General features: G+C 37.8%; 1 protein-coding gene across 7 annotated transcripts in view; it reads right to left on the bottom strand.

The window, feature by feature from the left end:
* Positions 1–15,406, bottom strand: part of MRTFB (myocardin related transcription factor B) — a 201,054-nt gene that overhangs the window by 121,001 nt on the left and 64,647 nt on the right. For all 7 annotated transcript variants that reach the window (XM_053894394.1, XM_019468630.2, XM_019468636.2 and 4 more), the window contains exon 2: positions 5,527–5,742. In XM_053894394.1, the coding sequence (XP_053750369.1) occupies positions 5,527–5,680 (154 nt within the window). In that variant the 5' untranslated portion in view covers positions 5,681–5,742. The remainder of the gene's footprint in view (positions 1–5,526; positions 5,743–15,406) is intronic.

Here is a 15,406-nt window from a genome sequence, read left to right as displayed (position 1 = left end):
AAAAATTTCAGGCAAACATTTTAATAATTTTAAGATAATGCTAGATTGAACTGATAATTACTATTAAGTTCTAAATCTTACTTTTAATAAATACATTAACTGTCAACACTCGAAGGGCATGTTTGCAAGAGGACACAATATAAAGACTGGATAAATAACTCAAAATGGGGCTTCGCTCGTGCTGAACTGGGGCCTGCCATCTTGCTGATGCACTTCTAAAACTGTAAGCTTCATCCACCCGGTCAGCAATGACTCAGTAGGCCTCTGCTAGTGCTCTGACCCTGCCAGCTGCAGATGGGCGTGTGTGAGATTAAGGCCCAGCCCCCTCCCTCCACCCGCACACTGCTTGGGTGTGTTAGGCAATGCGCTAAAGCCAGCTAAGTCCTCAGTAACAAGAAGCCCAGAGTAGGAAAAAAGGTGATGGACAGGGTTATAGCTGCTCATTTACACTGTGAAACAAAGCATGCTGTTTAATAGGAGACTTTGTAAAGAGCGTTGCGAAAGAGAGTACCTCACCTTTAAGCTACTTATATGACTTTGTTTTCATGGTGAAAGGTTCAAGAGATTGTCATAGACAAAACATACGAAAACCACCTTAATTAATCAAGAATTTCTTTTACGGTGGCCAGGGGGCTCAGAATTGGCTTTTAAACTTTATAACTGTGTTAAGTATTTACCTGTAAAGGCTAATCTCAGAAATCTATTAGAAACTAAGGAAAATTAATTAAGGAAATTATACCTATTTCTGTTCTCAGTCTAAATACTCTTAAGTAACATCCAAAGCAGAAAAGGAAATTATCTAAATGTATCAGACTGTTTATTAATATCACTGAGAATTTTAAATATTTAAGGTCCTAAAGATGTTAACAGTAAAGCCAAGGACAAGAGAATTTTACAGAATCGTACTTGTTTCGATTACCTCCAGTTAAAGAAAGGGAAAGCAAGAATCCTAGAGTTACATGTTTTGGTTATTTAGCATCTATTTATTTCCTTCCCACTTACGACACTCTGAGAATCTTATGTCTGGCTGTCTGCTCCAGAGAAAAATAGAAATATTCTCCCTTTTCCTCACCAATCTCCAGATGGCCACCCCATCTCATGTATACTCTTAAGGAACAGGGTTCTGGTCCAGAGAAATGCTCACCACCTTTGTGCATTTCCAAACACCTAGAGTGACAGTAAACCTAACAGGTTAAAGAGGAATGAGGAAATGTTGCATGAAGAAAAGATCAGCTTTGAACAAATACCATTTATTTTCTATAGTACAAGGCAAGCAATTTTCTTTAGCCGAGTTCCACGGCAAGGCAAAGTTATCTGTGTGCAAATGTATTGATACCTGTATTGAATCTAATGCAAAGAACTACCTTGTGTTCCCTCGTGTGCAACAAACTTTTGAATGAACTATTTTCTCTTTAGTATAATCATTCAAGAGCAGAACAAGAGATGGTCTAAAACTGTCCATTGTGATAAATTTAATGGACGGAAAATCTTAGGGAAAAAAACTCAAAACGGGACCATGAAATCAAAAACCCAACGAGTGCGGTAACTAGAAGCGTCAAAGTTTAAAATAAGAATGACAAAGTCTCCTCTTCACTGAGGCCTAAAACACGCTGTTCCCAAGTAAATACAGTTTCAAAAAGTCTGCTAATAAACGGAAGAGAAAGTAGCAGACACTATTTTTCCACCTACTCCATACTACTGACAGCCGGCCTGGGGCGTTACCTGTGGCCATGTGAACACGACTGAACTGTGCCTCATTTTCAGAGCTGTCCCAAGTGTTAAAATACCAAACTGTTGTGCAAAAGGGAAATCTATGTCAACTTATCTGCTTTATTGTCAATGCTGGGAGTGACTCAAAAGCTTACATTCACCAACCAGCACACTTCTCGGTCTTGCAAATGACCTCGGGAACCAAAGCCTTCCTGCTGTGATCTCCCCTAGTCCGGGGCACAACGCAGAGGGCTGGAGCTCTTGGAGGCATGTCGATTCCATCTACTTCGCCTTTCCCTGCCTTTACGAAGCTGTATTCAACTTACAGCATCTGAACTTTTCCCACGTGAACAATAAAAAACAACTAACTGTCCCTCGGACTGATTTCCCCTTTACTGCCAGTGTTTACCATCTGAAGGAACGTTAATACTGTGTAAAACATCAAAACAAAGCTCAAGTTCTCTGTGTGTGCGCTGTTTCAGTAAAAGTCTGTCATTTATGTGTTCTGTATATCCACATTTCTTTTAGGAAAAACTCACTTCTTGGGAAGAATTAATGGCCTAATTGGTGGCCTTACTTTGGAGGTGCCACCGGCCACACGTTCAGGGGTAAAGAACAGCCCCAGCTTATCTTTCACATGTGCTACAGTAGTAGGAATGTTCTGCTATGCCACTACATTGCCAACATAAGTATCAGTCAAAACTAAGGGAGGATCCTGGAGTCATTACTTAGATGTCAACTTCTCTCTCATTAAGTTTATTTATAAACTATTTGGTGACATGATCCTTCTACACACTGATCCAAATTGAAGTGTCTTCATTTTGCCCCCAACTAGAAAGGGAAATAATTCAAACAAGTGAAATTCAAATGCTTAGGGCTAACAATGAAACACAATCACAAGAAAATACCTAAATCGGACTATTTCATAATACTCTGAAGAGTTTTTTGTATTAATTAATTTCGAGGCTAAGATTCACATTTTGTATATGATATAATCTAAACAGGGCACTAAGAAGACTTAAAAATGAAGCACAAACATGAAAAAATCAGTAGGGTAAGAAAGTTATGCTTTTTCTAATTCCATAATTGCTTGATGTGATTCCACTTGACTCATATAACTATCAAAAATGTAGATTTCTGATAGCTATACAAAGGATTCCATGTATGCCTTGGAATATATATGTAAATCAAGCTAATATATCATAAGCCTGACATCAGAGTATATGCCTGAATATAAGGTAAGCTTTTTAACTGCCTGAAGTCACTTATTAAAAAAGAAGAGATTGGGGGGTGGGAGGGAGGGGAAAGTGGGTAATGGGCACTGAGGAGGGCACCTGTTGGGATGAGCACTGGGTTTTGTATGGAAACCAATCTGACAATAAATTTCATATTAAAAAAAAAAAGAAGAGACTGTCTGCTATTTGAGTCTTTACATAGCATTTCATAAGATATTCTTTCATTTACTCAATATTGAACAAAAAAAGTACTTGAGGAAAACATTTGCTTAAAAATTAACTTCATTTAAAGCTAGTTTTAGGATGTTTATAAAAATATCTTAGTAGAATCATAAACGGGGGGGAGGGGGCGGAGAAGGCCAACACATTAATTATTTCTAGGTTATAACCTTAAAATCGGAAGTACTAAGTGTCGTTGCAAAGAACAGTTTCAAAAACTCATTTTAAAAAAGTAGTCAAATACAATTCTGTCAGAAAGGATACAAATGATAATAGTGAACTCCAGGAAAGGAATCATGTGGCTCAGGGGAAAGACTGGGAAGTGACTTTCTTTTCACTGTGTACCCATTGGTACCCTGTACATTTTAAGCCAGTGAATACGTTACGTACTCACAGAAAACAGATAATTACATTCTAAAACAGGAACTGAAGCCCCATAAAATGTTATAACCAATCACAAGTCACAAGAGTGATTATGCTATAGAGATTATGAGTATATGACAATACACCACACACACACACACACCATTTTGTCGATGGTACTTGTGGTTTAGACAGAAAATCTGTGGTATCAGGTCATACATATACTCAAAAGCTGCTGTAACTCAGACGAAAGAGACAGTAGTGAAGACGCACCGTGGATTTTAGCACTAGGTGCATGATGCCAAGGGGTTCTGTTGATGATGAGGAAAAAAAAAAAAGCATTTCCCCCAAAGATTCACGGATAGAGTCTGAGCCAGATGGTTCTATGAAATATTAGTGTGAATGAAGGAATCCGTCTATATTATCGCACTGCATCATAAAAATGTGATTTTAATTATGGACACGTAGCTAAATTAAAAAATTAAAATTCTTACCATTTACTCCACTTCCCAAAAGTTTCTAAGGGGAGGCTACTTAATATTTGGGCTTAGCTTACATTCAGGCATACATATTCAAGGCAACATTCTTGCAAGAGAACATGGTGCGCTGTGTCAAGCCGATCACGAAGTACAGGTTTGCCCGATACATTTCCCTACCATTTTCCTGACTAATTGTGTGTTATTGCAATTTCATACCAGTGCAACTCATTTTTTGAGGATAAGAATCTGAACACTATCCAGGCCCAAATGTGCAGTGTGAACCTGATCGCATTTGGTCATGCTTCAGTAAATGTGGTCATACTCTCCAAGCCACTAAGAAAAATGGAAGATTCTAAAGCCACTGCTCAACGACAGCCTCCTGAAGGGCCTGACAGCACCTGAGCCAGAATGCTGCTTTTCACCACTCACAGCGGACAAGGGTTATGCCCGAGAACAAGTACCAGAAGCCTTATTTGAATGGAGAACAAATACACTCCAAACACATGTACTAAAGAACTAAGAATCATAACATACATCTTTTCTCCACTTTCCTGAAGAAGGTGAGGCCAATAATGAAAAGGCCTGGTTAGGACTCAGAACCCAGAAAAACAGTAACCAGGTACAAAAGGAAGTGTTTTACAAGGGAATGGTTTTATCTCCTCAGGCTTTTAAATCTACAATTTTTAAAAACTATTATTTGTAAATGTAAAACTCATCAGAACGGTGGAAAGCCTAAGAAATTCAGCTGTAATTCTTAATGTGGCCCTTTTAATATAAGTGCTTGATGTGTTTATAAATTTTAACATTTTGTTAGTTTTTATGTTTTAAGTATTAAAAATAAGTGTCTATCGTCTATCCTTACTCATTTACATTAAAAATGGACAGTATGATGTTTTCCAGAGAGGATGGGAAGCCTTTGTGATCAATGAAAATTTCCTGAACAGATACCAAATGGATAGAAAATATTCATTTTGTATACAACGATAGGCAGAGAATGACAACATGGTCATATCCTGTAACGATTAATAGAAAAACACTCAAACAAAAAATTCTTCTTTTCTTAGTAATCATTAGGATAGCTTAAATTTTATCAATCTTGAAATTAAGGTGCAACACACTGGAGACGGGAAAAATGGGAGGAGAATCTAGTCAAATCCACAGTCAACCTTCCCCAGGATCAGTGCAGGAAGCTACCTTCCAGTATCTTCTAGCATGAAATCTGCTGGTACTAAAATGGTTGCATCTAAAGCTTGTTTCCAAGGAGAATACTGCTACCAGACACTTATTGGGGAAATAAATGAAAGAACTGGATGGAAAGTGAAATTCTGCCTGTTACTCAAAACCAGCCAATAACCCACAAGGCTCTCCCCGCCATGACAGCCTGCCCAGGGTAACTGACAAAAAAAAAAAAAAAAAAAAAGAAAGAAAAAAGAAAAATTACTACCAAACAGGAATCAATTGGACTCATGAAGGGGTGAGTCTTTAAATCCAGCTCCCACCACACATGCTGAAGAGCTCACCGTTCTTCCTCTCGTTCAGCGGGGGCAGGTGCTGGCTGGGCTGCAGGGACAGCTCCTGGAATTCATGGGCAACAGCTTCGCTTTGAGGACTTGGGGCAAGATGGGCTAACGGCCCCACTTCATCCTCCGCGTCCAGTGCCCCTGGGGGATCCATCGTGCTCCAGCCACCGGCAAAAGGTGTACGAGACCTCTCTTAAATGCGGCCTGCTGAAGAGACTGTCAAATTAAAAACGTGTAAGTAGATAGTACATTTATTTTGCTCCAATTTACACAAAAATATTAAAATGGAAACCCTGGGTTCTAGTTCAGCTTCACTGCTGTGTAGCAAGTGCCAATTCGTTTACTCTCTCTGGATCTTGGTTCTTTGTCCCAACGCACAGGAATAAAAGACTAAAAATAGCATTTACCAGGTAAATACAAGTTGAAAAGTATTTTAATTTTTTGTGCTGTGGATTAAAAGTTACAGTTACTGATGTCATTAAAGATTTTAATGCACCCTACAATAAGATAAAAGTCAACTAATGATGATGGGACAAAAAAGCAGTCTAGCTTGAAAATCTGTCTTAACTCCTACGAATCAAAACTTTACATTAAGTCAACATTCACAGCAACCAGCAATGTCTCGGAGGAGGGCTCCTCCCTCGACAGGGAATAGAACTCTTAGCTGCACCAAAATGGACATGCAGTTCACGACAAAGAAACCAACCTTTACTTCAAGCCACTGGGATTTAGGACTATTTATTATCACAGCATAACTGGTCCATTCTGATTGAAACAGAAATCAGCAAGAGAAATACCAAAGACATAACCAAACCATAAATACGTGACACGGGCTTAGGAGCTGAACAGTGGGCAGCAAGAAAACGGTTACAGAAAGCCAAAAGCTAAAAGGCTGGCGGTCCACATTGGGCAGGGGAGAAACATTTCATAAGACTGCTATCTGCTTAGCAACATTCTGGACCACAGTTCATTGAACAGCCTTCGCCTACTGATGGACATCTGAGTTGTTTCCAGTTTCTGTCAGAAATAAAAATGCTATGAACATTCTTGTCCAAGTATATATAGGAATATAAGCTTTCACTTCTCTTGGGTAAATACCTAGGAGTAAGTGGACCATAAGGCAACAAAGGCGTGTTTAAATTTTAAAGAAACGAACAAAGGATTTTCCAAAGTGGTTCCACCATTCTTATTAGCAGTGAATGAGAATTCCAATTGTTCTACAACCTCACCAACACTTATGGTCAATCTTTTTCATTTTAATTATTTTAGTGGGTGTGAAATGGTAACTTAGTGTGGTCTCACTTAGTTATTTTATTAAATTATACTTGAGATATTATATTATATTAGTTTCAGGTGAATAAGAGTGATTTGATATTTTAATTTTATTTTTTTATGTTTATTTATTCTGAGAGAAGAGAGAGAGAGGAAGAGTGAGTGCGGGAGGCGCAGAGATAGAGGCGGAGAGAAGATCCGGAGCAGCTTCCCCACTGTCAGCACAGAGCCCAATGCAGGGATCAATCTCACAAACCATGAGATCATGACCTGAGCTGAAATCAGAGTCAGATGCTTAACCGACTGAGGCATCCAAGTGCTCCGGTCCTTTTTTAATAAACAGGGCCCAACACAGGGCTCAAACCCACCAACTGTGAGATCACGACCTGAGCCAAAGTCAAGAGTCAGACTGAGCCACACAGGTGCCCTGATATTTTTACATATCGCAAAACGATCACCATAATAGGTCTAGATACCATCTGTCACCATACAAAATCATTACGATATTAATGACTATATCTCCTGTGCTGTATACAACATGAGACTTATTTTATAATTCTTTACCTCTTAATTCCCTTCACCTATTTTGTCGGTTCCCTCTCCCAACCACCAGTTTGTTCTTTTTATCTATGAGTCTGTTTCTGTTTTGTTTGTTCATTTTGGTTTTTTTAGATTTCCCATATAAGTCAAATCATACAGTGTTTGCTTTTCTCTGACTTATTTCACTTAGCATGATATCCTTGAAGTCCAACCATGTTGTCACAAATGGCAAGATTTCATTCTTTTTGTAGCTGAGTAATATTAGTGTGTGTAATATTCCAGTAATATTTCACTGTGTACACACACACACACACACACACACACACACACACACACCCGCCACAGCTTCTCTGTCCATTTATTATCTATTGATGAACACTTGGGTTACATCTATGTCCTGGCTATTGTAAATAAGCATAAAGGTAGTACAGCTTTTTGAACTGTTCTTTTCGTTTTCTTCAAATACCCAGAAGTGGAATTCCTAGATCACATAGTAATTCTATTTATAATTTTTTGAGGAACCTCCAAATTGTTTCCATAGTGGCTGCACTAATTTACATTCCCACCAAGAGCGCACAAGGGTTTCCTTTTCCTCACATCCTCAGCAACACATGTTATTTCTTGTCTTTTTGATAATAGCCATTCTGATTGGTATGAGGTAGCACCTCACTGCTTTTGATTTACATATCTGTGATGATTAGTGATGTTCAGCATGTTTTCATGTGCTTGTCGGCCATCTGTATGCTGTCTTTGGAAAAATATCTATTCAAGTCCTCTGTCGGTTTTTTAATTGGGTTGTTTTGCTGTTGTTGTTATGATTTGTGACATATGGTTGTTGATGTATTTTGGATATCAACTCCTTATCAGATATATGGTTTGCAATCATCTTCTTGCATTCAGTAGGCTGCCTTTTCATTTTGTTAATGGTTTCCTTCACCCTGCAAAAGCTTTTTAGCTGATGTGGTTCCAGTTGTTTATTTCTGGTTTTGATACCCGTGCTTGAGGAGACGTATCCCAAAAAACATTGCTAAGAATGATGTCTTACTGCCTTTGCTTTGTCTAGGAGTTTTAAGGTTTCAGGTCTTAATCCATTTCGAGTTTATTTTTGTGCATGGTGTAAGAAAGCAGTCCACAATTTCATTCTTTTGCATGTAGCCGTCCAATTTTCCTAACACCACTTATTGAAAAGATGGTCGTCTCCCCATTGTATGTTCTTGCCTCATTTGTCATAAGTTACTTGACCTCATAGGTGTGGGTTTATTTCTGGGCTCTCCATTCTGTTCCACTGATCTATGTGTCTGTTTTCGCGCAAGTACCATATTGTTTTGATTACTATAGCTTTTCAGTACAGTTTCAAATTTCAGAACATGATACCTCAAACTTTGTTCTTCTTTCCCAAGCCTGCTTTGGCTATTTTGGGTCTTTTGTGGTTCTGTGCAAATTTTAGGATTTGTTCCACTTCTGTGAAAAAACATTAACTCTACCAACCCAAAAGCACAGCATATCTTTTCATTTATTTATGTTATCTTCAATTTCTTTCATCAGTGTTTTATAGTTTTCAGAGTATAGGTCTTTCACTTCCTTGGTTAAATTTATTTCTAGATATTTTATTGTTTTTGATGCAAGTGTAATTGAGATTGTCTTAATTTCTCTTTCCAACAATTCATTATTAGTATGCAGAAATGCAACAAATTTCTGTGTATTAATTTTGTATCCTGTAACTTTACTGAATTCATTTATTAGCTCTAATAGGTTTTTGGTGGACTCTAAGGTTTTCTGTATATGGTATCATGTTGCCTGCAAATAGTAACAGCTTTACTTCTTCTTTTCCAATTTGGATGTTTTTATTTCTTTTTCTTGTCTGATGGCTGTGGCTAGGATTTTGAATACTACGTTGGATAAAACTGCCAAGAGTGGGAATCCTTGTCTCGTTTCTGATCTTAGAGAAAAAACTTTGCATCTTTTCATCCACTGAGTATGTTAGCTGTTTGTCTGTCATAAATGACCTTTATTGAGTACAGGCCCTCCCTACCCACTAGAGAGTTTTTATCATAAATGGATATTGAATTTTGTCAAATATTTTTGCTGTACCTATTGAGATGATAATATACATTTTTAATGTTTATTTTATTTATTCTGAGAGAGAGAGAGAGAGAGTGCTAGCACAAGCAGGGGAAGAGCAGAAAGAGAAACCCAAGCAAGGTCTGTGCTGTGAGTGCAGAGCACAATGTGAGGCTCACTCCCACGAATCATGAGATCATGACCTGAGCCGAAATCAAGAGGTGGACGTTTAACTGACTGAGCCATCCAGGCGCCCTGAGATTATATAATTTTTATTCTTCATTTTATTAATGTGTTGTATCATGTTGATTGATTTGCAGATGTTAAACCATCTTTATATCCCTGGAATGAATTCCATTTGATTCCAGTGTATGATCTCTTTCGATGTTTTGATGAGTTCAGTTTGCTAATATTTTGCTGATAATTTTGGCATCTGTGTTTATTAGGGGTGTTGGCCTGTAATTTTCTTTTTTATAATGGTGTCTTTGTCTGGTTTTGGTATCAGAGTAATGCTGGCCTTGTAAAATAAATTTGGAAGTATTTCTTCATCTTCAATTTTTCATTATAATTTCTGGGATAGTTTAAATGTTTGGTAGAATTCACCTGTGAAGCCATCTGCACTTGGACTTTTATTTGTTTGTAGTGTTTTGATTACTGATTCAAATTTCATCTTAATAATTGGTCTATTCAGATTTTCTGTATCTTCATGATTCAATCTTAGAAGACTCCATGTTTCCAGGAATTTATCCATTTCTTCTAGACTAATCTGTCAGCATATAACTGTACACAGTATTTACTTATGATCCCTAGTATTTCTGTGGTATAGGTTGCAATTTCTTCTTTTTCATTTCTGATTTTATTTATTTGGGCCATCTATTTTTTCTTGAGGAGTCTGGCTAAAGGTTTGTTGATTTTGTTTATCTTTTCAAAGAACTAGCTCTTAGTTTCATTAAACTTTTCTCGCGCATGTGGATGTAGTTCATTCCCCCACTATCACTCTGATCGGTATTATCTCCTTCCTTCTATTAACTTTGGGCTTCTTTTTCTAGTTCCTTTAAATGTAAAGTTAGATTGTTTATTTGATATTTTTCTTGTTTCTTTAAAAAAAAATTTTTTTTAACATTTATTTATTTTTGAGACAGAGAGAGACAGAGCATGAACGGGGGAGGGTCAGAGAGAGAGGGAGACACAGAATCGGAAGCAGGCTCCAGGCTCTGGGCCATCAGCCCAGAGCCCGACGCGGGGCTCGAACTCACGGACCGCAAGATCGTGACCTGAGCTGAAGTCGGACGTTCAACCGACTGAGCCACCCAGGCGCCCCTTTCTTGTTTCTTGAGGTAGGCTTGTATCAGTATACAAGTCCCTCTTAGAACTGTTTTTGCTGCACCCCAAAGAGTTTGGAATACTGTGTTCCCATTTTCATTTGTCTACAGGTATTTTTTTGATTTCCTCATTGACCTATTGGTTATTTAACAGCATGTTGTTTAGTCTCCATGTGTTTGTGGTTTTTTTCCAGTTTTCTTCACATAACTGACTTCTAGTTTCATGCCACTGTGGTTGGAAAAGATACTTGATAGGATTTCAATCTTCTTAACTTTACTGAGACTTGTTTTGTAGCTTAACATGTGATCTATCCTGGAGAATGTTCCGTGTGCACTTCAAAAGAATGTGTATTTAGGTTTTGGAAGGAATGTTTTGCATGTATCTATTAAGCCCATCTGGTCTAATGCGTCACTTAGGGCCACTTTTTCGTTAATGCTTTTCTGTCTGGATGATCTATCCACTGATAAAAGAGGTATTAAAGACCCCTACTACTGATTACAGAATGCATTTGTGATGAGCACTGAGTGATGTATGGAACTGCTGCGTCACCTGAACTAATACAACCCTGCATTTGAACTACAAATAAAATAAAAAATTAAAAAGAAAAAAATAAAGTTCTCTACTATTACTGTATTGCTATTTCTTCTTTTATTTCTGTTAATATTTGATTTATATATTTAGGTCCTCCTATATTGGGTCCATACATTTTTACAAATGTAATATCCTCTTGTTGGATTTACTTCTTTATCACTATGTGATACCCTTCTTTGTCTTTTCTTACAGTCTTTGTTTTAAAGTCTATTTTGTCTGATATAACTATAGCTACTCCATCTCATTTCCATTTGCATGGTGTGTATCTTTTTCTAACCCTTTATTTTCAGTCTGTGTATGTCTTTACATTTGAAGTGGGTCTCCTATTGGCAATATATAGAAAATTCCTGTTCTTTCTTATCCATTCAGCCACCCTATGTCTTTTGACTGGTGCATTTAGACCACTTACATTTAAAGCAATTATTACTAAGTATGTTCTTACTGTCATTTGGTTCATTGTTTTCTGGTTGTTTCTGAAGTTCCTCTCTGTTCTTTTTTTCTTCTCTCCCTCCTCCCTGTGCTTTATTTTCTTTATGTGGTTTTATTCCTTTATCCTTTTGTGTATTTATGTTTCTTCTTTGTGGTTACAAGATTTACACACATCTTATGTATACACAGTCTCTCTTAAGTTGATAATAACTTTAATTGCATTCCAAAGCTTTGTAATTTTAGTTCCCACTCCATGTTTTATATATTTGATATCACATTTTACATTTTTATTTTACATATTCCTTAACTAATTATTGTAATTTTAATTAAACTACTGTTGTCTTTTACCTTTCATACTTGCTTTTCTAAGTGGCTGATCTACTACCTTTATTATTTATTTACCTTTTCTGGTAGGATTTTTACTTTTATACATTTTCTTATTATTAATTAGTGACTTTGCTTCAGAATTTAGAGAAGTCCCTTTAACATTTCCTACAAGCTTGGTTTAGTGGTGATGAATTCCTTTAGGTTTCCCTTTTCTGCAACACTCCCAATCGCTCCTTCTTGGTTGGCAGTTTTTTCTTTTCAGTACTTTGAACGTCTCATGTCACTCGCTTAGGGCCTGTAAAGTTTCTGGTGAAAAATCTGCTGATAGCCTTATGGGGTTTCCCTTGGATGTAAGATGTTGCTTTTTCTCTTGCTGTCTTTAAGATTCTCTCTATCCTTAACTTTCACCACGTTAATTATAATGTGCGCCAGTTATTTTTCTTTTTGGTTTCATCTTATCTGGAACTCTGTGGAATTCCTGGACCTAACTATTTGTTTCCATCCCCAGATTAAGGACGTTTTCACCCATTATTTCTTCAAATAATTTGTTTAGTCTTTTCTCTTTCTTCTCCTTCTAGAACCCTTATAGTGTGAGTGTTAGTAGGCATGAGGTTGTCTCAGAGATCCATTAAGGTATCCTCACTTTTTAAAATTCTTTTCTTAATTTTGCTGCTCTGTCTGGATGTTTTCCAACGCTTTGTCTTCCAGTTCACACAGTCGTACTTCTATTTCATCTACTCTGGTGTTGAACAACTCTGGTATATTTTTTCAGTTCTACTATAACTTCTGTTTGGTAGTTTCTCGTATTTTCTATTTATTTGTTGACGTTTTCTCTGTGTTCATACCCTCTTATGAGATCAGTGAGCATCTCTATGACCATTACTTTGAACTCTTTCTCAGGCAGGTTACTTATCTCTATCTCTGTTCTATTAAGGTCTCTTTCTGGGGATTTGCCTTGTTCTTTGGTTTGGAACATATCCCTCTGTTTCCTTATTTTGCCTGTCTCTCTGTCTATATGCATTAAGCAAAACAGTTACCTTCCTGAGTACTCAAAGATTGGTCTTGTGCAGGAGCTTTCCTGTGTGGCCCAGATGCACAATCTCCCCTGGCTACCAGAATCAGGCACTCTGTGTGTGTCTCTTGCATGGGTTGTGAGTGCCTGCCATTGTTTTAGGGATGTGGCTGCTGTGTGTGAAGGGTGGGGCTCAGGGCACTCACCCGGCCTGGTTGCCCTGGTTGTCCCAATTGTGGTTCTAGCACTGCACAGGGAAAGAGGGGTTTGAGTTGCTTGTTCTTCCTGGTTGTGGCTTTGGTCACTGTGTGAGGTGGGTGGGGGCTCAGGGAGCTCACCCAATCCTGTTGCTGCTAAGATGCTGAGCAGGGTGGGTGGGGCATGGGGCACTTGCCCAGGCCAGTTACAACATGGGGTGGCGAAGAGCATACCCTCTGGTGCTAGGAAGCTAGAGAGAGGGCACCAAAAATAGCACCAGTCAGCTCAGTCACCACCAAGTTAGGATGAGATTACAAAAATGGCATCTACCAGTACTTCTGTCCCCAGATAAAGTTCCTGCAAATTCCTGCCTCTCCAACAGCTGCTTTTAAATTAGTAAAGGGGTGTCCCTCATTTAAGGTCTAGATGCTTTTCAACCTGTTGCTTTTGTGCTGGATCTCAGAGTGAATGGGTTTGTATACAAGCCCTTTAAGAAAGGGATCTCCATTCCCTAAAATTCTATGATTCTCCTGGTCTTAATTCCCATTGATTTTCAAACACAGACATTTTGGGGGCTCATCTTTCTGGTACTAGTTCCCAGGGTTGGCATATCCAGTGTGAGGCACAATCCTTCAATTCTTTGAGGGAGTATTCCATATTTGAGGAAATCCCTCCTGCTGTGAGGTCACCCTGTCTGACTGCCTCTCCTACCCTGGTTGATGCGTCTCTTTTACCTTTTGTTGTGGAGGCCACTGTCTATCTTATTCTCAGGTCCTTTTCAGAGGAAAATTACTCCACATGTAGCTGTAAATCTGTTGTGTCTGTGCGAAGAGGGAAGTTTAGAATCTTCCTATGCTACCATCTTGAACCCTCTTTATCAGTGTGGTTTTCATTTATATTTCCCTAGTAATGTTGAGCATCTTTTAATGTGTTTATTTGCCATCTGCATATCTTCTTTGGTTAAGTATCTGATTAAATATTTTGTTCATTAAAAAAAAAACCTTATTTATATATTTTGAGAGAGAGAGAGAGAGAGAGAGAGAGAGAGAGAGAGAGAGAGAGAGAACACACAGGGAAGGGACAGAGAGAATCACAAGCAGGCTCTGTACTGTCAACATGGAGCCCAATGGGGGACTTGAACTCACAAATCATAAGACCATGACCTGACCTAAAATCAAGAGTTGGACACTTAACTGAATGAGCCACCCAGGTGCCCCATCTTTTGTTCATTTTTAAAATGAGGTGGCTTATTTTCTTATTATTGTTTTGAGAGCTCTTTATATATTCTGGACAAAAGTCTTTTATTGGATATGTGATTTGCAAATATTTTCTCCCAGTCTACAGCTTACTGTTTTATTTTCTTAACAGTGCTTTGTAAAAAGCAATTTTTTTTTTAATTTGATTAAGTCTGACCTATCATTTTTTTCTTTTCTGAATCATGTTTTAGTGTTTTAGTGTTGTTGCCAAGAAACCTATGATTAATCCAAGGTTACAAAGATTATCTCCTATATTTTCTTATAGACTTTTCATAGTTTTCTGTTTTAAAGTCTACAATTCATTCTGAATTAATTTTTGTATATGCTATGAGATATGAATCAAAGTTTTTTGTTCTTGGCATAAAGATACATGACTTTTCAAATACCATTTGTTGAAAAGGTTATCTTTTCTCCACTAAATTGCCTTTGCACCTTTATTGCAAATCAACTGACCATGTATATGTGGATCTACTTCTTGACTCTGTATTTAGTTCCCCAAAAAGAAAGAGCCTCAAAAGAGAAGTCCCTAAATCCTGTATATAAACTCTGCTCAAGTCTCTGGGTGACCCCTAAATGATACACATGCAGACAGACTCCCAAAAGTCCAGCTAAGGAAAAAAACAAATAAAAAACAAACAAACAACAGAATTGAGATTTCAGTTGCTGCTCACCACAGGAAAGGGAGTTTGCAAAAATAAGTTCACCAAAGTTAATTGCTGAAATAAAACAATATTGTGAAGATGGAACCTCACAGAATCCAGAGTCTACAACTGTCCACCCAGAATTCCGTATCCAACAAAAATATCCTTTAATAATAAAGGCAAAATTGTCAGCAGACACACACTACAAGAAATGCTAAGAATTTCTTCAG

Source organism: Panthera pardus, unplaced genomic scaffold, assembly GCF_024362965.1.
Source record: "Panthera pardus isolate Hobbes unplaced genomic scaffold, ASM2436296v1 HiC_scaffold_5, whole genome shotgun sequence".
Classification (NCBI taxonomy): Eukaryota; Metazoa; Chordata; class Mammalia; order Carnivora; family Felidae; genus Panthera; species Panthera pardus.
Note: the sequence above shows the minus strand (reverse complement) of the source record. Positions and strands in the feature narration are given on the sequence as shown.